The sequence below is a fragment of the Electrona antarctica genome (assembly GCF_951216825.1).
Source record: "Electrona antarctica genome assembly, chromosome: 14".
Taxonomy (NCBI): domain Eukaryota; kingdom Metazoa; phylum Chordata; class Actinopteri; order Myctophiformes; family Myctophidae; genus Electrona; species Electrona antarctica.
In genome coordinates, this window is record NC_136795.1 from 29,185,604 (window position 1) to 29,211,560 (window position 25,957).

At 41.4% G+C, this 25,957-nt stretch overlaps 1 protein-coding gene across 2 annotated transcripts; it reads left to right on the forward strand.

Annotated features, from left to right (window-relative positions):
* Positions 1-298: 298 nt before the first annotated feature.
* LOC306936337 (ethanolamine-phosphate cytidylyltransferase-like) lies at positions 299-24,300 on the forward strand (the record flags this gene model as incomplete). 2 transcript variants are annotated; one of them, XM_079519823.1, is made up of 13 exons in its annotated part: positions 299-444; positions 11,613-11,701; positions 16,876-17,037; positions 17,191-17,257; positions 18,073-18,157; positions 18,959-19,000; positions 21,220-21,352; positions 22,424-22,506; positions 22,609-22,686; positions 22,874-22,939; positions 23,062-23,127; positions 23,230-23,318; positions 24,137-24,300. In XM_079519823.1, the coding sequence occupies 13 exons, from the start codon at positions 299-301 to the stop codon at positions 24,249-24,251; spliced, it is 1,221 nt and encodes a 406-aa protein (XP_079375949.1). In that variant the 3' UTR covers positions 24,252-24,300. The 2 variants fall into 2 exon arrangements, with proteins under 2 accessions (XP_079375949.1, XP_079375950.1); XM_079519824.1 differs by lacking the exon at positions 299-444 and adding an exon at positions 9,000-9,112.
* Between the last annotated feature and the right edge of the window lie 1,657 nt (positions 24,301-25,957).

The following is a 25,957-nucleotide window of genomic DNA, read 5'->3' on the forward strand; positions in this document are numbered from 1 at the left end:
CAAACGGTGCTTCTCTGCTGCGAGGCGTCACTTTTTATTGCACACAAACTAACCGGCTGCCCTGCACGCACGCACGCACGGACGGACGGATCGACGCACGGACAGGGGGGGGCATACATTCAGTACATATACCAGGCTTGACACATATAGCCTTTCCATCCAAAAACGCGAGCAATCCCATCCCACTGCTGTTGTTTTTTGTTTGTTGTTTTGTTTTTCTGTAATAGGGTTGTACCGCATAGATAGAATATTTTTTGGCTATTTTTCTTTTGCCGTTGTTTGCCTTGCACGCACAAAAATGATCAAAAACGGACACCACCAACACCAAGGGAACGGTAACACAGCACCACCGGCCGGGGGGAAAGACGCAGGGACTGTCCCCAGCGCTGCAGCCTGCAGCCCGGAGAAGAGACGGAGAAGCATCCGGGTGTGGTGCGATGGCTGGTGAGTTCAAGTTGGTGGCATTCTATTCTAATAACGGTAATATGATGATGATGCTGCTGCTGCTGCAACATTAAGCGATGTATTTACCTCAGCATCATATTAGCGAGCATGTTTGATTCAATGACTCAAGGCAAGCCCACATCCATAGGCCTAATACTGAACACTGTAGCCTAGTCTATTTGAGAGCTGACTGACATAAATGATGACAGCCTAGCTGGTTTCGTGTGCATGTTGTATCATGTATGCATTACATTATTGCAATATGTATACGTTGCATTACTTGCATACGCGCGCGCGTGCAGAGAGAGACTAGAGAGGGACACCGAATAGGCTACAGGCATTATTTTATATAACATCACCACCAGCACGGCATGCAGCGGCAGCCAGAAAGTTTCAATGGGCTCCTAGGACTCACAGCCTACAGTGAGTGTAGACATGACAACTTGTTCTCTTCCATGGGAACAAGTAAATGGAATCGTGACAGACACACACACACACACACACACACACACACACACACACACACACACACACACACACACACACACACGCACACGCACACGCACACACACACACAAAGTCACACACTAATCGCACGAATCTGCACAAGGAGTCCTTTTCAATATGATTCACTGCCTGCAGTGCCACCTTATGGAGTCTAGTCTAGACACCTGTGTCAATGGGGCTCAATTTCATCAGGTTACCTTGCGCACACAGCACCACGTGACTGTCACTTAACCACTTAACCCCCATATGGTTGACCCTACTGAAGTAAGAAAGAAGAAAGCTATTGTAGAAAATAGCAGATCTACAAGACGCGTTGTGAGCTTTGTTGATCTCCTATTGTCTGTGAAAGCTTTCCCTCAATACGGATACTGGGGTTTAAGTGGTTAAAGGCAATACGTTAAGGCAGAAGATATGTATTTGGTCAAATTATCAAAATGCCAAATTTCTGACATTAGTAAGCAACTGGCTGCTATGCAGTATGCACAATTAAAAAAAAGGTTCATTTGAATATGACATCTTTGTCATTTAGGTTCTTCTGGCTGTATTTATTTACATAAAATCCTGCAAATGATGTATAGGCCTATAGTGGATAACACGCAGGTTCCACATTGATGGAGGCCAGGTTTATGGTGGAGTTCTGTTTACACTTCATCATGCCATGTATCTATAGCCTATCTGTTGGGTGGAATGAACCTTTAGATTGTTCATGTGAACTAGGGCTGGGCGATATGGACAAGATGAACCTTTAGATTGTTAATGTGAACTAGGGCTGGGCGATATGGACAAGATGAACCTTTAGATTGTTCATGTGAACTAGGGCTGGGCGATATGAACCTTTAGATTGTTAATGTGAACTAGGGCTGGGCGATATGGACAAGATGAACCTTTAGATTGTTCATGTGAACTAGGGCTGGGCGATATGAACCTTTAGATTGTTAATGTGAACTAGGGCTGGGCGATATGGACAAGATGAACCTTTAGATTGTTAATGTGAACTAGGGCTGGGCGATATGGACAAGATCAAATTAACCTTTAGATTGTTCATGTGAACTAGGGCTGGGCGATATGAACCTTTAGATTGTTCATGTGAACTAGGGCTGGGCGATATGGACAAGATGAACCTTTACATTGTTAATGTGAACTAGGGCTGGGCGATATGGACAAGATGAACCTTTAGATTGTTAATGTGAACTAGGGCTGGGCGATATGGACAAGATCAAATGAACCTTTAGATTGTTCATGTGAACTAGGGCTGGGCGATATGGACAAGATCAAATGAACCTTTAGATTGTTCATGTGAACTAGGGCTGGGCGATATGGACAAGATTAACCTTTAGATTGTTCATGTGAACTAGGGCTGGGCGATATGGACAAGATCAAATATTAAGACATTTTTGACCAAATACCTCGAGACCAAATACCTCAAATACCTCGATATAATATTTTTCTTTTTGACGATTTCCGAAAGTATAAAATAAATCTTAAGTGATTAAAACCAGGACAAGACAACAGACATAATGCCATCAAATCCCAGATGGTATCTAGTCGCATATCACAATCTTGATATCATATCTACTGTATGTTGCCCAGCCCCGATGTGGCGGGAGGGCTGTGAATACGTCATCATGTACAGTACAAATCCTGCACCGATCTCCATGAAGCACTGGTGATAAATTGATGACAACACACTAATCCTTCTAACGATAAACATACGGTATTACATGCCGACATGATATAACATGCAACATATGCCAACATGATGTAACAGCAAGCTGATGGAGAAGACATTTTCACTGACACTGCATAAACGGTACTCTCAGTGCCTGTGGAGCCAGTAATGGTTATTCAAGGCACAGAATGAAACATGTGCGCCAACATTCCTTTGGTCCTGAGACGCAGTACGTGCACTGCCTGGGATCGTGATGATGTTTCTATAACAATATGTTCCAGCACTCACACATCCTACAGTCCATTGCACACATGGGTCAGGCAAGTTCATTTGTTGCTGAACGTCATTTGAACATTTCATTGGTTCTCAAATGTTTTAATTTCAAGAATCCCCATAGCTGTCAGTGTAAAACAATTGATTTGTTTCCATTTGTACACTCTCAGTTATGGACCTGTAATGGTCCATTTGGAACCAACTCAAGGAACCCTGAGGGTCCACTTTGAGAACCACTGGCATTTTAAAAGCACTATTCCATTCAAGTAATGTAAGGAAAATAAAATTAATGAAATAGGCCTAGGTATATTCATATAGGCCTATTAAAATCAAGATATTTGTATATATTTAAAAAATCAAACTGCATAGCTATGTGAAGCAACTGAACTTCCTGTTAGAATATGGACAGTAAAGAACAGTAATGAATGTGATCATTAATTATACTGAATATATAAATCCATATGGAGGATACCATCAATAAAATAAATGTGACAAATCTACTACACTACTCCAGCGACTTTTGCACTGCGTGCGTGCGTGTAATATGTGACTAATATAATGTAATAATGTAGCTTGCCCAGTAACCCGCAGGTGATGGATTGTCCATGTGGAAAGGCTACACTGAACTATGTGAGTGGCTTTGTGTCACTCTGCCAACTCACTCAATAACAATAACAACAGCAGCAGCAGCAGCAGCAACAACAAAGTCAGAATGAGTGAGAACACATACTGTACTAACTATTCCTACAAACTGAGGACATGCGTAGGCTGTAGGTACTACTAACATCATTTTTAATGTTCAAATAGTAAAAAGTAAAAACTCAGGTCAAGCCTTTCAGCTCACTACATAGAGACAGGATTACAGAATTAGTTGCAGTCAGCATTGCATTGCAAATTGAAATGACACAAGTAATGGCAAGTCATGGAAATGGTAATCACATTTGATTCATTTATAACTATATAGATTATATGATTATATACTGTGCAGGTTCTGGAGTCGAGTAGGTTCATAGATTATGTTATTCAAACACACATGGGGAGATGTACATTTATACCTAGTTATTTTTGTTGAAAAGTAAAAGCTCTGAAAGTAATCATTGCTATAGTGTTAGTTCAGTAAGAGGGGTCTACTCATCTCTCCAACTCTTCAATAAACAGAAAATAAATATTGTGGTGGGTCATCTATTTTAAATCAACCAGGAGCTGTAAGGTGAAACGTCGTCTGCTGTAAGGCCAATTCTGACATTAGTAAGCAACTGCTATGCACAAAAAAGCTCATTTTGAATTCTGAAATCTTCCTTTAGGTTCTTCTGGCTGTATTTATTTACATAGAATCCTCCTAATGATTTATTGGTGTAGTGGTGGATAACACAGGTTATACATTGATGAAGGCCAGGTTTATGGTGGAGTTCTGTTTACACTTGCATGCCATAATGTATCTGTTGTTGGGTGGAATGAACCTGTAGATTGTTAATGTGAACTAGGGCTGGGCGATATGGACACAATCAAATATTAAAACATTTTTGACCAAATACCTCGATATCGATGTTGTCATGATATCAGCTATTATTTAAAATCACACCTGTGTGAAGTGAGCGGTGCAACTGTACCGTGTAGGGGTCCCCGCAACATCCAGACCAGAACATGACAGAGATACCGTGTGGGGCTCCCTGGGGAGTCCCCACAACATCCAGACCCCAGGTTCCGGCGAGCCTACCAGCGCCTGAAACGGTTGAGAAATTACGTAGTGTATGGAAAATACATTTTGTTTAGTGTAGTTAAACCATGGTCATTCATTCAGCTGTGGGGAAAAAGCATGTTAGCAATAGTTCGAGGAAGTGAGGTACCAGGAACAGTTATAAAAGTACAGGAAGTGAGGCAGCAGTGGGTTCCATTTTAGGTATCAAAAAGTGTTTGGTGGTAGTTTGTAAAAGAGACTCTTTGGGGCCAATGCTAAACCATAATCAGAAATTGATAAACCACATAACCACGTAGTGGGGCCGGGAAACCTTCTGGAAGAAGAAAAGTTTGGTCAAAGAAGATTTCTGAGGGTTTAGCTCTGAATCCCTTCAGAGGGGAACCTGCTGTGGCCTCCTGACGTGAAGGTTGGGTGAGGAATATTCCTCATTCCCTTTTTGAGCAATGCATTGCCTTTTTATTTGAGGACTTTATGGATTACTTGATTTTGGAAAATAGAAGATCTACAATTTTTGGTTCGATTACTTTTGGATTACTTTTGGGAACCTTTTTTTATACTCTTTGGAGATATTTAAAGGAACTTTGCATTGCGGGACTTAAAAAATCTGAATTTGAACATTAACATTTGTCATTTTAAATTGAGTTTTCATTTGAATTGAATTCTTATTTTTTTTATTTCAGATAAATATGATGGGTTGTAGATAACTTAATTTAAAAAGCAACAAGTTTTGTGTTTTGTTTTCATCAATACAGTTTGGATACAGTATAAATAATTACTGACGCAGGTACAGGACCTTTATTTATTTTAATTCTTTAATATAACTCAGACATACAGTTTATGGTTCTGATTGTTATACATTTTAGTTTTTCTTCATTTCTTTTTTTTTAAAAGATTAGTTTTTGGCTTTTGTGCCTTCATTGATAGCAGCAAAGGTCGTCATGAACGGTAGTAGGTACTGAACATGCGGCGCGCAGTCAGGCCAGATCCTATATGTAGCATGCGCCTGGACCTTTAGGTCAGCGGACGCCCCTCTTCATCATTTGTAGCCTATGAGTTTGTTTACTAAAGGAGTGGAGAGATGGGGAGACCTGTTACTGAACACTCACTAGCAATGAGTTCTATTGGAATGTAGAACTGTTTAACACAATGTATTCTTTAAAATAAATGTCACTTAGTTTACACCTTCATTTTGGGAAATTGTTGGGCAATTGTTGTTGTTGTTGTTGTTTGTTTGTTTGTTTATTTTGTTTATTTTTTCAGAGGTGATGCTTTCCATTGTCAAGGTTATTTGAGGAGAATCAAATCATCAAATCAAGCTTTATTTATAGCACAACATTTACAACAATCAAAATTGACCAAAGTGCTAGAAGGCATGAAAAGAACAAGGCCTGTGCAACAACATAGTCACAGGACTTGCACAAATAAAAAGATAATGAAACAAGCTAGAAGACTATTGATTCAAACCATATTAAAAGCTAGAGTAAATAAATGTTTTTTGAGGATAGATTTAAAAACCCCAATAGTCTGAGCACTTCTAATGGGTAGGCTGTTCCAGAGCCTATAGGGGCAGCAGCAGAAAAGGCACCGTCACCCCTGTTGGGTTTTTTTTTACCTCCAGGACTTGTCAGCAAACATCAGAGCCCTGACTGGGGTATAAGGTTCCACAAGTTCAGCCCATGTGATGATTTTAAAAACTAATAAGAGGACCTCTCACATTTATCACCAGCTGTAATTGCCTGAGTGCGGACTGCTCAATACCTCCTGTATGGCGAGAGTTGCAATAATTAAGCCAAGAGGATATGAAGGCATGGATAGTCCATTGTTGTCACATCTTGGACTATGATGACTCATCTCAGTCATCCCAGAAACCATGTTAAATTGGAACATCCACTTTGGATGCACATGACTCATGCTGTGTAGTTGTTGCACATGAAGATGCACTGTGTGTGGGCACGAGATGTAATGTAACCAGAACAAATTATAACGGCATAGACCGTCTTTCACACAGTCAAATACTCAAGTGTTCATTTATCCATTTAATATGCAATGAGCCTACTCCATCAGAATGGAAGTAATAAGGAAACTTTTACCTCTTAAATCTTGATTTAAACTTCCTCACATTTTGATTTATTTTCTTAGAAAAACAGTGCATTTTCTTCACATATAAAATAAATGAGGATATTTACAGTATTCACAGAACCCCCCCATATTAGTCGCCCTCCTTTTTTCCTTCTATGCCAAATCTTTTTGCCGAAAATAGCAGATCTACAAGCTCATATAACGTGTCACATTGTAATGTGTCGTGCACATGTAGATCTGCTATTTTGCTGAATGTTTGCCTATTATGGCGAGCCCAGAATAGGGCACCAGACGCAGGTGTGTTGGACACTACAGTGACAAATGAATCAACCATGAACAAACAAAAATCCCACACTGCTCTTGCTCAGCAGCACCGTTTTTTTAAAATTCAAATCAACATGACGTTTCTGTCCCTCTGGACCTTCATCAAGAGTCAGCAGCAACTTCATCAGCAGTGAGGATTTTACTTAACGGCAAACTTTTCTCCTGGGCAGAAACTGGGCTCATCACAAAGAGAGAGAGAGAGAGAGAGCGAGAGAGAGAAGAGGAATTCTCTGAATCTGCGTTGCTCGAAGACCAGGATTAACGGGGGCTTTCTCTGGGAGAATTCCAGCCGTTTAGGTGCGGCCCGGCCTCGCTGTGGTTTAATGGAATGTTTGCGGAATATTTGGGATGCCACGATATTAACCGGTGGGCTAGCTCGCAAAGAGCCCCAGTGTCAACACAGCTCATGTCATTAACCCCATCTAACCCCTGTGGGCCACACCTGCCAGCAGTGGTGGAAAAAGTACGCACATTCAGTTTTTACTCAAGTAAAAGTATCAATACTGCCAATGCAGAAATACTCTTGTTTCTCTTCAATTCAAAATGTACTTGAGTAAAAGTACAAAAGTATTGGCATCAAAATGTGCTTAAAGTAACGAAAGTAAAAAGTACTTATTATGCAGAAATCTTACATTTCATGTTTTAAAAATGTATAAAATCATTTGAATATAGCAGATCTACAAGCTTGTGAGTAGATCTGCTATTTTCAAATAGCCTAGACAACGTGACGTCTATATAGGGCTGAAGTGGTTAAGTTTTGTAATATTATTTAAAATCTACAAAGTAACTAGTAACTAAAATTGTCCAATGGAGTAAAAGTACTATATTTGCCTCTGGGATGTAATCGAGTACAAGTAAATGTATTGGAAATACTCAAGTAAAGTAAAAATAAATACCTCAAAATTGTACTTAAGTACAGTACCTGAGTAGTGAGTACATGTACTTAGTTACTTTCCATAGTGAACACATTGCGCTGGACCATGCTCACCATGTACTTATTGACATTCTGCAGTGTCAGCACAATGATAATAAAGGCCTAATTGTTCCAAGGAGGAGGCAGCCCTCGTCTTTCTCGCCCGGCGGTAACGTCACGTTGTTTGTATGGGTGGGGACAGTTAATCCAAGTAATCGATATATAAAATATATATATAATTATATTGTTAATCGATTTTAATACAAATAGTCAATTTTGTGCAGGGGGTGGGGACTCGGGAGGCAGATCTAGAAGCTAGAACGACGATTTACGTCACTAGGCCAATCATTTGATGACTGGTAGAGTTTCTGGTAGGAGACTGAAATGAGTCTCCGATTCCTATTGACCAATGACCCGGACATCAAATTATTGGCCAATGAATGCGACAAAAACTAAATCTCCACGAATTCAAAGCTTCATGGGGTGAACTACACCTTTAAGTGGTTAATCATCCATCCATCTTCAACCGCTTATCCGTAGTCGGGTCGCGGGGGCAACAGCTCCACCAGAGAGCTCCAGACATTCCTCTCCATAGCAACATTAGTGACTTCCTCCTGGGGGATCCCGAGGCGTTTCAAGGCCAGTGAGTAATCTCGCCATCTGCGCCTTGGTCTGCCCCGGGGTCTCCTCCCAGTGGGACGTGCATCGAGGACCTCTCTAGGGAGACGCTCGAGAGGCATCCTAACCAGATGCCCGAACCACCTAAGCTGGCACCTTTCCAGGCGAAGTGGTTAATCACATATATCAATTTAAATTATAAGAAATCAATTTTGTTGTGTTTATTTGTTGATATACAGTACTATATATAGTCTATATATAAATATTACTCAATTAAATGAAAAAAGTTATCAATAGAATAATAATCAATATGTACACCCCTAGTTGTTTGTGTAGTCATCCCTGTCCCCAACGAGGCATGTACTCTGCTCATGTTGTCTCCCTGTCCCCAACGAGGCATGTACTCTGCTCATGTTGTTTTTACTCCTGTGACACAGCTGGGCTAACGAGGTTAAAGTTCATCTGCCATCATCATCCGGGCCTCGAGTAAAGTCCACTTCCAGTTCATGTAACGGTGCAGACATGCACTTGTCCTGTTCTTTATTGACTCATTCTAGGGTCACCTGAGACGATGCAAACACATACTGTGAGTTCAACCACTCGATATCAGATACAAACACAATTAAATAATTATATATTTAAATATTTATTGTCCGACATGGTGTTGATTTAAGTGTGTAACGTCATAGCAGCACTAGTAGACAGACATTGAAATTGTTCCTGTTCAAATGTCGAATAATTGTAAACGGTTCTTTACTTCATTTTAGTGGATCCATACATTATTACTTAAGCCATTACTGGTAGAATGTGTGAGTCTCCGTGCTGTACACTCTGGCTGTCAACGAACCGCAGTCCTCTTGCAGGTATTATTGTCACGGAGCCCTGGCTCTGTTTGGGTGTCTGTTAACAAACTAGTTAATTTTTTATTAGTCACCTGTGATCCGGGTGTGATGAAAATCCATCCCTGCACAAAAAAAAGAAAGAAAAAAAGACAACAGAAATACAATCACTTCACCCTCTCAGCGTTCCTGGGTTACTCAAGGGCAGATGCTGCTGACTGGCTGCCTGCCTCCTCCCAACAAGTCTTATGTAACAGGGCTTCTCAAAGTGGGGCCCGCCTGGGGGACACCAAGGGGTCCTTGAGAGGGTTCCAGGTGATCCCCTGCAAAACGGGCAACAGTTTAAAACACTTGCAGGCATTCAAAATTAGCCGACCTACAAGCTCATACTTGAAATATATGATGTACAGTATGCTGTCTGATGACGTTACTCAGGGCTGCAGGATGAAATGACTGAGGGGTCAATTGAGATTTTTGAGGGGGTAAAAAAATAATCATATTGCGTTGTTAAATCAAGCAGGCAGTGTCAGTTCTATGACTCAGGTGGTCCTATGCAAGATTAGAATTTGTTTTTAAATTTGCGATGAAAATGCTTCAATCTGGTGCACTTTGAGATAAAAAATGAAGAGGCTAGATCTATAAAGAACTACACACATCATATTAGATTATTATCATCTTTACTGTGCTATTATTGCCATTTGCCAACATCAGCAGTAGGCTACAAAACAAAACATTGGATAGGGCAGGGGTGGGCAACTTTGATGAACCCTGGTTAGGTTAGGGTTTTGGGTAGGGTGTCGGTCTAATGACAGTCGGACCAATAGTATATCGGAAACTTGGAAGCTGTATTTGGTACAAATTATTTAGCTTACAGCTGTATTATTTCAGTTAATTTTGTGCTCCAGCTAAATGCATTTATTTACCAAAGATACTGTATGCACCCCAGGGTGACAGGGTCCAAGCGAAGCAGATTATTGCCATCATTTATCTTTGAAATGGAATAAAATGCCACCAACCTGCAAGAAATTCTTGGGTAATGGGCTGCGTAAGATTCACTACCTGAGGCTGGTACCTCAGTGGATTTTTGGAGTTTTATTGATGTTGACAAAGCCACTACTACACTTATGGTGTGCATCCTGATCTTGGTGCTATCTTGCCTGTACATTAGACATCACTGTGTGCAGAGTGTAGACCCAACAATTACCAGGTGAGTATCCTGCAGCCTGTGACCATAGAGGGGGCTAATGACCATCTGTCTGCTATCCCTATGCTACATAATATAGGGGACAGTGAAAACACATTTGTCTGTCGAGGTTGTGATCAAATTCATATTTTATTCAACATACTTTATTTCTTATTCTGTCGATTACTTTTTAAAATAATGAAATAACTGGGAAGAGCATTATTTTCATTTAACATATTTTTTTATCGACTGAATCGAGTAGTATGATATAACCTTGTGCCTATTTTATACATTGTCTTACAACAGGGGGCGACTGTGGCTCAAGAGGTAGAGCAGGTCGTCCAATGATCCATGGGTCGGCGGTTCGAATCCCGGCTCCTCCTGGCTACATGTCGAAGTGTCCTTGGGCAAGACACTGAACCCCAAATTGCTCCCGATGTGCTGGTTGGTACCTTGCATGGCTTCCGCAGCAATCGGTGTATGAATGTGTGTGTGAATGGGTGAATGTAATGCACAATCTATGTAAAGCGCCTTGGATAAAGGCGCTATATAAATGCACCATTTACCATTTACCATTTTAGTGTTGCACGGAAATAGAAAAAAAATGCGGATCTACAAGGTCGTAATTATTATTTTAATAATGATTTAAATGGATTTGTTCTATTGTTGTGCCTGCACCTGTTTGGAGTACAGTATTAGGGCTACTTTACTAGAGCAGTGGTTTTCAACCCTTTTCAAGATTTTGTCCACAACTCCATGCTGTATTGTGGTACCATAGGAGAGACAACAAGCACATGTTGATCAAAATAACACCTTCTCTAATTGTGTAGTAATGCAGAGGTATAACAATCATTTAACTCTTGAGAGCGTCCATTTAGTTTCATTTTACGCTCTCAAGAGTTAAAGATCTATAAGAGACCACCTGGAACCCCCTCAAGGACTACTGGTGGTACCCGAACCACTGGTTGAAAACCACTGTACTAGAGGGTAAGAGAGCTTGCGTTGTATCACAGGAAAAACCAGAGTTAAGTTAAGCGTGTATCTTCTCCTTGTCTCTTCCTCAGCTATGACATGGTCCATTATGGCCACTCCAACCAGCTGCGACAGGCCAAGGCTATGGGAGATTACCTCATCGTTGGAGTACACACAGACAGTAAGGTTCCACCGCTTCAACAGTGTTGACATTTTGACCACTGAGCCAATGAATGGAGAAGGGGTCTTTAACAGGGGGTCCGTGACCCCTAGGGGTGCTCTGAGATAATGCGGGGGGAGGATCTTTGTGTGATAGGAACTTTATTGTAGGGTCGCTGCAACAGCACGCTCGTTGCTAGGCTCTAAGTTGTCAGCCAAACTGCACCTCTTTCCAGACTTTTTGGTTTTCTTCATAAAAAGCCCAAAACATGCTAAATATTTGTTTTGTTCTTAGTACTGGGTGATCATTGACACTTCTCTAGCATCATGTGATAAACATTGGTATGCAGCTTGTTGGCAGTGGTTTAACCTTTGCTTTTTTGAAATATCCAAGAAGACCATTAAGGTTTTATGCAAGATGCTTCTCATCATCATGTATGCTAGTTTGACCCATTCTAATACTCTTTCGTCTTATCAAAATGACTGAACTCAGTTGTGGCGAATTATAACTTAAATCTGTGAAAAGCTAGATTACAGGACAACAACAAGCTTTGCTGTTCATGATATCACACAGAATACAGGGATAAGATAACACAATGCACAAAAAAGGGTATAGTAGTCTTTTTCGTAGAGACTGGCCCATTATCATGTCAGTGAAGGAAAGGTTGCTGTTGTTCTTTGTTCAATTATATGTGAGGATCCCATTGTTTGTTGTAAGCCACAGCAACAGTTGCTCTTCGTTAACGTTAAGCCTGATTCATACTTAGTTGTGCGCCAGTGTTGTACACTGAAAATAGACGATATGCAAGAGCGTTTTGCTGCGCCACATTGAGGGCTTGTAGATCAGGTATTTTCGGTGCGCGACAGACACCCGCAAGCAACTAAGTATAGGTCAGCCTACTTTGTTGTACCATGAAGAAAGGGAATCCAACAGCACATTAAACAGTTAAGAGGCAGGTCCAGTGGATCACAGCATCACAGAACCGAGACACATCAGCAGACTGGAGCATGGATGAATACATTACTTTCTTATTTATGTTAAAGTAAAGAAGAGACCTTACAATGCCAAGTGCATCTCCATTCATGATGCTGGTGAAGATGCACTTGACGTCAGTCACTTGTTTACGGAGGACCTTTGAGAATAAAAGGGCATTTTGACATCCGTGATGCTCCGGGGCTTTATTCTTTTTGTCCACTTTGGTACACCGTGTTTGTGTCACAGTGTCCGAATACCCCAGTGTGCCATGATAGAGTGGGACAGATTGGTGGGCCAGCATCCCTGGGTCCCTCCCTGTGCTACCGTCACGAGAGCAACCCTCTGGAGCTCAGAGCACACAGCTGGTGCCTGGCTGCTGATTATTGGACCGAAACAGAACAAACAAGGGCTGGTGTGATGGGGAGTTTAAGGTTGGAACACGAGTGGGTGAGTTCAGAGGAATCTGGGATAGTGGCTAGGGGATCCAAAGGTCAATCGAAGGACCTTTTGAGGTAAAGACAGGGTTCCCACACATTTTATAAACTTTTACCCAACTTTAACAACATTTGTTGTACCCCATTTCCATCACTTTATTTAAGTAGTTTAAAATAGGAAGGCCTATAGCGAGCTTGTCAATCTGCTGTCTTCAGCAAAAGCTTTCCCAGCATTACGGATGCTACTGGTTTAAGTAGTTAATCGCATGTCTACTTCTGACCTCACCGGTCTACTTCTGTCTCTCTGTTGCTCATCAACGTATAGGCACAATACGAGCACTTTGTGAATTGAACCTTGCTTGCACACTCCTCCAAGTGTGCCCTGGTGTGGTCAATCTCTGTGCCACATTCTTCAGATTCAAATCATTCACGATCTTCAATGTATTCGCAGACAATCAGGACGAGGATCACATTCACCTCTTCCCACAGTGCCGTTCTTATGAAACACTACAGTGACTACACTATCCACTCCTTCTGTTCTGAGGTGAACCCTAGAGCTGTGGGTTTCAAACAGGGCAAGGCACACAAATGGGCAAGTCCAAATCTGAAGGCACACCTGTATTCATAGCGGAAATAGCCAATTTACAAGCTCACAATGAGTTAACCTTTTGAGGTACTCCTTCGGATGTCAAGTACATTCTACTCCTTCGGACAAGTACATTTCCCATTCAATTATCCAGGCACAAAAGTCACTTGTCTGGAGCACGAGCACACACAAATACATTTTAAATCGTTTTAAATCAATCAATGGTTTGGTGAATACATGTTGGAATATTAGATGAATATTCTCATTTTACAAGTTAATAGCCCTAGAATGTCTGTGATCTTACAAACATCTTACATACATGTATTCCAAAATAAATACGTGTGCGGATAGGATGGATTTATGGCTGTGTATTTGGGGATAGGATGGATTTATGGCTGTGTATTTGGGGATAGGATGAATTTATGGCTGTGTATTTGGGGATAGGATGTATTTATGGCTGTGTATTTGGGGATAGGATGGATTTATGGCTGTATTTAGAATACATGAAATGTATGTAAGATCACAGACATTCTACGGCTATCACCAATATTGGAAAGGTGATTATTAGGAAAGCCAGACAATAATGCCAGACAATATTGTTGGCTGTTAGGAGCATCTCAGAAAATATGAAACCAAGAGTCACTTGCACAAATTTGAATACACTTGTGCGGAAAGATTTTGTATTTGTCCCGGACAACAGGACAAGCCTTAATGTCTAGCCCTGCTTATAGTAAATTAAAAGATAATTCATAACCTTTTGTATAGTGGTAGTGGTCAATGGTAGGTATATATTGCCAAAATGATGTATGGTTGTCACAGCCTTGGCAAGCCACACCGTTTGGTTTGGTTTGCCCTGGAGTGACCTTGGGAGCACAACGCCCTGTACTCTCTCTCTCAAGAAGACATCATCACACTGTACTCCTTTCTTCATTTTCTGCACACGCGGCTCTTTGTCTCTGGCATCGCATGCTTCTAAGAAAAGGTTATTGCACAGGTGTCTTGAGCAGGAGTGAGATGAGTAAGGTTTTACAATCCATTTTTATCTCAAGCACCTGCCCTTTTTTTAGATCATCTTCTGACCTTTTCCCAGTTTGCTGGGTGCTGCTGCCTCTGCTGCAAAACCAATATCCATTATCCACCGTAGGCCTGGTTTATAATAGTTATGCACCAAAAATACATTTCTAAAAACTCTACTCTACTAACTCTACGACAACTTCTATTTTCAGTGTACAAACACCGGAGAGCAGCTAAGTATAACATAGGCTACCCTTTAGAGGCAAGTCACTATTAGAGGACGTTTCTTTCAATGTCCTCTCTTTGATCAAACAATCCATGGGCTCTGCAGACAGAATAAAGCGGAATAAAGACAAAATGTATTAACTGTCTGCCTAGGTCATCATCATATTATTCCACTCACGTTATTACTTCATTTGTTCCCATGAGAAAAATAAAAATTAACAATCCTTATTCCTTAATCTTTCAGTTTCAGTTTACTGGCTAATTTGGTGACTGTTTTAAGTCAACCACAAATATTTGTTTATTACACTTTCATCAGATAAAATACATTCAACATATTGATAGTTTAAACAATGTGCATTGTATAAAGGTTAAGGTTAATATTTATAAGTTCATATTTCTGGATTAATGACAGTAAAAGGATATTACATTCATCAGTTCTACAGCGAACATAATTGTTTGACAGCCGATTCTGTTTCAATTAGTGAATTGGAAAGAATGAAACTACAGTAGGCCTATGTATTTATTCTTGTGAATGGTATAGCTTTGGCTTATCAGTTTGGTATTGGACGAGAAAAGGGAATGTTGATGGTCTCACTGGAAAAGTAGATCTGCTCCGGCTTTCTTGACCTCCTGTAAAATATGTGATCTTTGGCTCTGGTAATGCTCCTCTTGAGACTGTGTGACATGGTTGATCTCATGGTTGACCACAGAATCAGTCCTATCTCACAAACGTTAAAATGTTGAACCCATCGGTGCTGGCAGAGTCTAAGCATGGATGCATGTGTTGCATGCTTCATAAGGTCTTCTCAGTGTTCAGGGCTGTTTTTAAAATGCCAATACAGTAGGCCCTACTGTATGAGTAGGGAGAGAGTATGGTCCACCTTCCATTCGCTTGCCCTCTATCCATCCCGGAATACAGTTGGGTGCCACCGATATTGTCCCTTATCATTTGACCCATTTAGGCCTGACCTCAAAATTTAAAAAAATCCTTCTAAATCCTCCAGTTTTCTGAAATAAATATTTTCACGATTTTTCAAAAATAGCAGACCTACAAGCTCGTAGCGCGCCACTCTGTGGCGCGCTATGAGCTTGTAGATCTGCTATTTTTCAATAGCTAAATTATAACAATGTTTAAAACACCAAAAGGGGTTCCCGCCCAAAATGGGTTAACTGTCCTTTTGCGCAGATCACGCAAAACTCAGCAAAAAGAAAAGGACAATATCGATGGCCTCCAACTGTACGTCAATGGAGAGTGCCTAGTACAGTACGCGCAGCAGAGATGTTGACTTGGACAAGTTTGGAATGAAGAAAATGTAAACACTGTACAATTTACATTAGGCCCGCCCATTAACTGCACAAGGTTCTTATATTCTGTCTGTGCTGTATGATGTCCTGCGTAATTGTGTGCCTCATGGACATCAGAGCTTACATAGCAGGTTTTCACCAGCCCCACATCCAAAATTCAGACACACACAGCCATTTGTTTGAGTTGGAGAGCTTTGTTCAGGCCTTCATTGAACATCATTCCATAACCAGCCAGCCTGCATGGTCACCTTTCATAACAAGCCATTTGAAGTAGGGCACAATTCCGAATTGTGGTGGAGAGGTATGCACTTTGTTTCCACACATCTAAATTTGGCTGCTATTCCAGGAGCCACACATTATTAAACAGGCACGAGTTCCTAGGCATTGTTGCAGATATGCAAACTGCTAGCACTCGCTAACCTTCTTCCTTGTTAACCCATTACGACCTGAGGCCGATTCTACAAATGGCTTGTTTGTTTGTTAGGCCAAGTCCCAATCTGTGATTTGTGAAACAGCTTGAAAGGAACCCTAGTGTTCTGTTTCCTAAAAGATTAGCACAATATGTAGAATTATGATGTTTAGCATTTGTGTAACCTATGTGTTTGCTGTTCCGAAACTGCAGGTTGAGGCTTTAATCCCTGTGCTTGCTCCCGTAGGTGAAATCGCAGAGCACAAGGGCCCGCCGGTCTTCACTCAGGAAGAGCGGTACAAGATGGTGCGCGCCATCAAGTGGGTGGACGAGATCGTGGAAGGAGCTCCCTACGTCACCACCCTGGGGACCCTGGACAAGTACAACAGTGACTTCTGTGTGCACGGAGGTAGAGCTGCTCATTCCAGCCAGATATTTATCGAAAATAATAATAATATATATATCTTAACACGTAAAGACAAATCACGCATTCTGGGTCATGTGGTTAGAATGTGGCAGAGCTCAGGATACAGTATGATGTCATCATGTGATGTCATTTCAGATGATATAACGCTAACTGTGGATGGAAAGGACACGTATGAAGAGGTTAAGAAAGCGGGACGATACAGGTGAGTAGTCACTACAAAGTAAAGTACACAGAGGTGATGAATATGATGATGTCATTGCACAGTGGTTCTCAAGGACCCCCACATTGATATATATTTGACCCCCCCATCTGAACAGGTTTTGTGCCAGGGATCCCCAGAAGAGAAGATTTCTCAAAGACTTTAAAGTTAAATGTTAAATGTACAAGCTCACAGAGAGAGCTTCTAGCTATTTCTGAGAACCACTGTTCTAAATCTCTAAATCTAAAGAGTTTAATTTTTTATCCATACATACATGTAGCTAAAATCTAAAATTACACAGATGCTTTCCCGCTTTTAATGGGTTTAATCAAATTAATTAAAGATAATAATAATCAATTTGAACAAAAAAAATCACACCCATGTGAACTGAGTGGTGCAACTCCCTCCCCCTGCCCCCCCCCCCCCCCCCCTCTCTCTCTCTCTCTCTCTCTCTCTCTGTGTAATTAGCAGGCAACAGTGCAACACTATCTCGCTCTCTCTGTTTCTGGCACAACAGCGCCACTTTTGCCCCTACTGCTACTCATAGTCACATAGGTGAGGACATACTCTAAGGGACGGAAGGACATTGCTGTTCCTTGGAGTGGTTGCACCACTCAAAAAAAGTGTGAAGTGGGGCGCGATAATTATCATCATACATCAGCCACAAATCATCACATTCTGTGCTACAAACACACCTACACACAAAGCTGTGCATAGGAGGGGCTAGCGACCCTCGAAAAAAGATCTCTTTGTAGATCGATCGAACCGATTAGATTTCTTTAATTAATTGTTGCACACCTAATGTTCTGTTCTTCCAGGGAGTGTAAGAGAACACAGGGGGTGTCGACCACAGACCTGGTGGGCAGGATGCTGCTCATGACCAAAGCTCACCACAGCAACATAGTGAGTAGAACAGTCTCTATTCTCACCACAGCAACATAGTGAGTAGAAAAGTCTCTATTCTCACCACAGCAACATAGTGAGTAGAACAGTCTCTATCCTCACCACAGCAACATAGTGAGTAGAACAGTCTCTATTCTCACCACAGCAACATAGTGAGTAGAACAGTATCTATTCTCACCACAGCAACATAGTGAGTAGAACAGTATCTATTCTCACCACAGCAACATAGCGAGTAGAACAGTCTTTATTCTCACCACAGCAACATAGCGAGTAGAACAGTCTCTATTCTCACCACAGCAACATAGTGAGTAGAACAGTATCTATTCTCACCACAGCAACATAGCGAGTAGAACAGTCTTTATTCTCACCACAGCAACATAGTGAGTAGAACCGTCTTTATTGTCACCACAGCAACATAGTGAGTAGAACAGTGTCTTTATTGTCACCACTCACCCCTGTAAGAGCATTCTGTCTGCTAACCCAGTGTTTCTCAAAAGGACCCCCAAATTGAATTATTCTATTTGGCCCCCAAATCCCTGTCTGAAAATGTTTTGTGCCAGGGACCCCCATCCCAGAACATTTATGTTTTATAAAATTTACCAAACAAACTTCGACAAATTATATATTTTCAAAAATAGCAGCTGTACAAGCTTGTAGATCATACAAAGTGGTTAAAATGATTATGATGTTATAATGTTATATTCATTACGTTTGCTGAGGACCCCCTGGAACCCTGGGGGTCCCCAAACCACACTTTGAGAACCAATGTCCTAACCTTACACTCTCATCTCACCTCTTCAGGGTAGCCCAGACTACCAGCAGCACACGGACAACTTTGGAAAGGTAAGCATCTTGTCTGTCAAATCATTCTTCCTATTACACTTTAACCATGATGAATGGTCTATGGGAAGTTGCACCTAGGTAGCACCTTGCTGGCAAGATGGCAGCCGTGTGCATATCATCAATAGAGACGAATTCAGAAACGGGTCTCATGGTCGCAGCTTACATATTTCCTGTAGGCGGACTCGACATAGCTGCAGGGTTTAAACCCTCACCAGGCGCACCTCTTCTACTACAGTTTTACATTACAAAGATGCCCAGAACATCGAGATGAACCTCTTTAGTTTATGGCTGCTCCAACAGTAGTGGCAACATTAAAAAAAAAAAAAAAACTGAATGTCAAAATACCTCATACCTCATACTTTAAATGCTTAGTATGAGGTATAAAGTACAGCAGCCATGTGTTCATAAAACAGAAAGATTGGGTATTGGGTAAGACTGACGTTATGTATCTTTCAGGACCTTTCACTGCTTCGTCTCAACCATTACTCAATGGCTCTGGTCTCAGACCCCGCGGTGGATATTTTGACATTCCGTTTTTCTTTTTTTTATGTTGCCACTACTGTTTGAGCAGCCATAAACTAAACAGGTTCATCTCGATGTTCTGGGCATCTTTGTAATGTTAGTGTTAACAGTTAAGCAGGTAAAAGACCGTTCACTGTAGTAGAAGAGGTGTGCCTGGTGAGGGTTTAAACCCCGCAGCTATGTCGAGTCCGCCTACAGGAAATACATAAGCAGCGACCATGAAACCCTTTCTGAATTCGTCTATAGAGCACCGAAGTCTGACATCTCTGCCGCTAGAGGGCGCTATCCCCCTGGGTTTTCTCTTGAAAATCCCATAGGGGAATCTTAGATCGTGTCATATTAGAGCTGTGATCCAGAAATAAACAAATCAGCAGGGTGATTTTAATCATAAGGATATGAAGCATCAACTGATGGTGAAAAAGTACAAATGTTTTTCTCTCCAAACACAGACGTTATGAAATGTAACTCAATATCATAAACAACACACATACCTAACAAAATCGCCAGGGTGTTCTTTTTTTTTTGGGAACACAGTTATATGACGCAATCTAAGATTTGGGATTTTCAAGCGAAAAAATAACACCATGAGTCATGACCCAGCGGTATAGTGGGAGTGACATCAGGACTAAGGTAGTATCTTGTCCCATCCTTTTCCTCCTCTACACCAAATCTCTTGGATAAAAATAGACGATTTAAAATCTCGCAACGCCTCGCAACACGATACATTGTGAGCTTGCAGATTTTATTTCCGCCGGATGTTTTTGCTTTTTTTTTGCCCACCCAGACTAAGGACGGACTCTAGGGTTCATGTCAAAGTCATTATAATTCTGCCCACTTGATTTACTCCCAAACTCTAAACCAGGGTCTATTTATTTAGGACCAAATCCTTGCCTCTTTAGCCAGTCTGTTACCCAAAGTTTCCTAAGTTGTCCTCTGGGCCAGATGCCACCGTTTCCAAACAAAGGCCTTTACTGTGGGCCTAGTGCAGAATCATGCTGCGGGACTGGCGAGGAAACAATGAATGCCAACCCCGTTCCCGGATGGGGAAACTTAACACGCCGTGAGTCCTTACGGTGGCAAAAGAAAAGAGCACTGTTTTTAGGTTGTCCTTCACTCTTCCGACTGGAAGGGTAATGATGTGAATGTAGAAGGCACAGCAGAAATGCACATCTTTGGATGAATGGGCCAGTGATGTTTCTGTGTCTTGACATTTGTTCAATGTGCTTCTCATGCCACTCGAGGGCGCTGGTGCAGCATGAGAATTCAGTGTTCCATAGACATTAAACTGTGCAACACATGGATCCACTGGATCATAATATGTTAACATCGGTGCCATATTAGTAGGGGACAACAACTCCACTGCAAGAAATATGCCTGAGTTGTATAGGTAAAGGTTAAAAATGTCTGTATTCAAAAGTCTGTTACTTCATGTCTGGCATGTGTAACAACTAACAACCCAAACCCACTTTAGAATCCATTGCGAATACAGACAGCAAGTTATGATGATTTGAATGTAATGTGGATAGACCTACCTCCGCATTGAGGCATGGCTCCAATGAACGGCAGCAGCCAATGCTGTATCTACCGTACGTGTATAATTATATCTATGGCATCCTCTGTTCAATGCACTACACAGTATTTGAGAGCACATCTTGTCTTGACTGCATCTTCTCATTTACTTGTGTCTGTGAATCCAGAAAGGACACAGTCCGTGGACAGGGGTGTCCCAGTTCCTGCAGACCTCCCAGAAGATCATCCAGTTCGCCTCGGGTCAGGAGCCTCAGCCTGGAGACACCATCATCTACGTGGGGGGAGCCTTTGACCTCTTCCGTATCCTGATGAGCATACTGTATATGACCTTCCTGACTAAAATTACTATATGACCATACTGTACAGTATGCTTCCTGACTGAAATGATTATGACCTGACTAAAATAACCTATAGGCTTCTTGACTGAAATAACTATGACCTATAGGCTTCCTGACTAAAAGTACTATATTATTTGGACATGAGGTTTCCACCTGACAGAGACAGTACATTTTTGTCTATATTGACATGCCCAAAAGGTTGAAATGGTTAAAAATCGTCTGCATAAGTTCAGATACAGATGTTGTCAAAAAAGTCAAATAAATATCTGATATATCGACCAGGCCGATATACCTTTGCCCTAAGTTCATATCTAAGTGGCTATCTAAGTGCTAGTCAAATGTTTGCCCTGCAGGAGTGAGGACTTTTAAACCAATTCTAGGAATAAAATGTTCAAGTTCATGACTGGATGTACCTGCAAATTGCATCATTGTAGTGCTCTCAAGCCCTGTAATGAACTGTTTACTATAGAGGGTATGCGCGTGACATCATCATACCCGTAAAAAATAAAAAAATAAAACTACTTTCTGGCCTTGACAGTCCATACATCCAAACAGAAAACTCCTATATGATTGCATTAAACGACGTTAAACAACGTTAAACTCACTTTGCCACTCGATTTATACCCTCTATACATGCAGACAGTTGTGTGTTCTGTTTTTTATTGGAGGGCATACGACATTCATTCCCTGCACGACATGCACACGTATAGGCTAAATAGGCTGTACGCTTGGCGTGTGGTCAATGGATGAAATGGTTAGCAGATACTACGCTTTCCCCTGAAAATCTCTGTGCGGCATACTACGTATATACTGTAGCGTAACACAGTAGAACCACACCACTGCGTACAGACTAAAAGGCTGCACTGGCTAAAATGCCTGTGTGTCCTGCCTGTGGGTTATATTTTACATCTTTAATGGTTTTAGTGCCTGTCGTGTTTCTTCTTTCTTTTTTGTACCTATTTCTATATGGACCTGAGTCCGCTGAGAGCTGAGTATCTGAAACTGTAGTGATCCTTGACCAGTCTCCCCGCAGACATTGGCCATGTGGATTTCCTGGAGGCAGTGTATAAGCTGTCAGATAAGCCATATATTATTGTGGGGTTGCACTTTGATCAGGTACAGTTCTACTCTCTTTTTGTATGGTTACAAATGTATGAGATATAGCTACATGTATACTGTACATTTCGTTGACTGTGATTTGACGTTACTTTATTTCAGGAGGTGAATCGCTACAAAGGGAAGAATTACCCCATCATGAATGTCCATGAGAGGACGCTCAGTGTGCTGGCTTGTCGGGTGAGTTCTTTCCTATGTAGGGCCATAGCTGCCATATATGAAAAGAATTATGAAAAGATGAAGAAAGGAAACAATAAAGAGCGAAATTCGCTAAACATGTAAATGTTTAGCACTGCAGTTTTCTTTTGTAAGTAAAAAATCAAAACAACAATAACAAACAGTTCTTTCTTATGTGTTTCTTTCTCAGTATGTTTCTGAAGTGGTTATCGGGGCACCCTTTGCAGTCACAAAAGATTTGCTGGACCATTTCAAGGTAAGGTAAATACCACGGCTACAGTTTCCACCTTAAACACGAGAACAACAGAACAATCTCATTTCAAAACAAATTTCACTCAAATAAAAACTGCCTACGTACGCGCGGCTTTCAATTTACAGGTGGATCTAGTGTGCCATGGGAAGACGGAGATATATCCTGACAAGGATGGCTCTGATCCATATGCTGTAAGATCTATTATTTCACCTTTAACCTTTCCATTGAGCATTTTCACAAGTGTCGTCACAAGTGCGAGACGAGGTTGATTTCTTTGATTTCTTCCTAACCAGGAGCCCAGGAGGAGAGGGATTCTGCGTACTGTGGAAAGTAGCAACAGTCTCACTACGGACGCCATCGTCCAGAGGATCATCAAAAACAGGTACCAGGAGGAAGGAACCATCTAGTCCACCGGTTCTCAAATTCTCAATTTTCCACCAAAATAACTTTGGTTCCTAGAACTGCTTCCGTTCTAGATTCTTGGAACCTTGGTGCTTTCACGGAGCCGGCGGCCATTTTATTTGGTTCCAGTTCCAAACCAACTGTTTGGGTTCTGTACCAATTCATTTTTAGTGGAAACATTCTCAACTGGTTCAATGGAACTGAATTGAACTGAACCGGTTCAACCCCGGTGGAAAAGGGACCTGAGACCCCTTTTCTACCGGTTGGTTGAATTGAGTGGACAAAACTGTACCTACATTATATTGTTTATAGGATCAATATAAGTAAATAAATATATGATAACCCTTCCACAGTAGTAGCTTTTTCATATTTTAAATGTTTTGCATATTTTCCTATATAATGCCTCATTTGCATATTACACATTTTAAATGTTGTAATACAATAAATCATTGTCTTCGTGTAAGTAATCAACTGGGGAAGTTTCATGGTGATAACAATCTAATATAGGTATGGTTTTGCACACTCAAATCATAATTAATGTTCCAATTTTGGAGCTCGGTCTGGCTCATGGACTAAGAACCAAAAAGAACTGAACCGGTTCCCATTGGGAACCAACCAGTGGAAAGGGGGTCTCAGTGTCCTCACATGATTGAGAATGAGAACCACTGTTCTAGTAGTCAACATAGAGACCTACAGTAGGGGGCAGCAGTGGACCAAATGACATTACATTCCCTGTTTTTGCCTGCGTCCTAATTTAGATGACTGCTTGCTTACATTGTATATTTCTGGATGACTCAGGTTGCTGTTTGAAGAAAGGAATCAGAAGAAGGAGGCCAAAGAGATGGCTGTGATCCAGGCTATGAAGAGACGAGAGGAGGAGAAGATGAAAGAACGAGCCCAGGCCGTGCTGTAGGAGAAAGATAGGCTCCGTTCCGCACGCACCATGAATGAACCACTGACCAGCCCCCAGAACCACTGACCAGCCCCCCCCTGGTACATGCAGCCCAGAACCACTGACCAGCCCCCCGTGTACATGCAGCCCAGAACCACTGACCAGCCCCCCCGTGTACATGCAGCCCAGATGAACAAACACTACTTCCACACTCTCTCTCTACTCGATACCCACAGCAGTCCTTAAACCGCTACACTTGTGGGACACTCTGCCGGAGAATGATCACAAGATTTGGCGGGGATATTCTGTTTTATTTATTTTATCTCCAGTACATGCCACATTATGCAATTTACCTTTCATTTCAACGAGGAGTCATTCGACAGATCAAAAACTAATGGAATACTGGGTTGGAAAGTATCATGAATAAAAAGAATGAACATCTGCTCCAATGTAATTTAATGAGCCAAGGCTCTTTTTGAGTGAAAAACCTTTGAACCGATGAAGAGCCTTGGCTCAAAACGGTGTCATTAAATTATTGGAGCAGATGAGTGTGCGGGTTCATTCTTTTTATTCAACAGATCACCCATGCATACACATACGTACTGTACATCCCTCACTGCTAGGTTACGGTCGAGGCCATAGAAAGCCAAGAACAGATGGAATCATCATCATGTCAGTAACTTAACTTCTTTTCTGCCTTCAAAATGATGGAATTAATTTTATGGGCATTTATTTTTTATTATTATTATTATTCCTATTATGGAATTTGGGATAGGATGCGGGCGAGCAGATCACCTGTGATGTTGGTCAGATAGGATGCGGGCGAGCAGATCACCTGTGATGTTGGTCAGCGCTTGGTTATTGTTCCATTTGTGAATGAATGGCGGGTGGATTGTTTAAAATATAAGTGGAATATGAAATACGACTGGCTGTCATGGGATGATAGCTGACCATCAACAAACCTTTTCCAGGGGGCTGTTGCTGCTTTTATGCCCGACACTGGGCTCAGTCCCCCTCAATACTCACTGTCAATCTGACCTTCTGACCTTTGTATATAGTGTATGTAGTTTGTATCTATTATTACATGAATAACAGGCTCTGTGGAAGATGCTGAAGCCAACGGAGAACCGGGAGTGAGACGCTCTCCTTCCTCCCCGTGGAAGCGTTCCAATCGGCTGATTTGCTTTAGGAGAAGCAGTGGGCATTAATTGCATTTTAATCCGATAATCCGATATATAATTTTTTGATACACATGGTCGTGTCTTGATTATATAAGAGCCGGTGTTATTTCCGAGGTGTGCTTGACCCCGAGAGTGCATGGACGACACCCTGCTGCCTCGGTTACTGCCCTCTGCATTTAAAATGGTGAACCTCAGCCTTTGGAAGTGGAAGACAAACGGAAAGAAAGTATTGGATATTTTGGTGGGCTAACTTTATGGGACCTCATGTACTGTACATACCAGAACCTAAAGCCTGATTCATACATAGATGCGCGATGGTGTCACGCACCGAAAATAGCTGATCTAACCCTTTAACCCATTTTGGCCTGACCTCGAAATTAAAAAAAAAATCTTCTAAATCCTCCAGTTTTCTGAAATAAATATTTTCACGATTTTTCAAAAATAGTAGATCTACAAGCTCATAGCGCGCCACCGAGTGGCGCGCTACGAGCTTGTAGATCTGCTATTTTTCAATAGCTAAATTATAACATAATGTTTAAAACACCA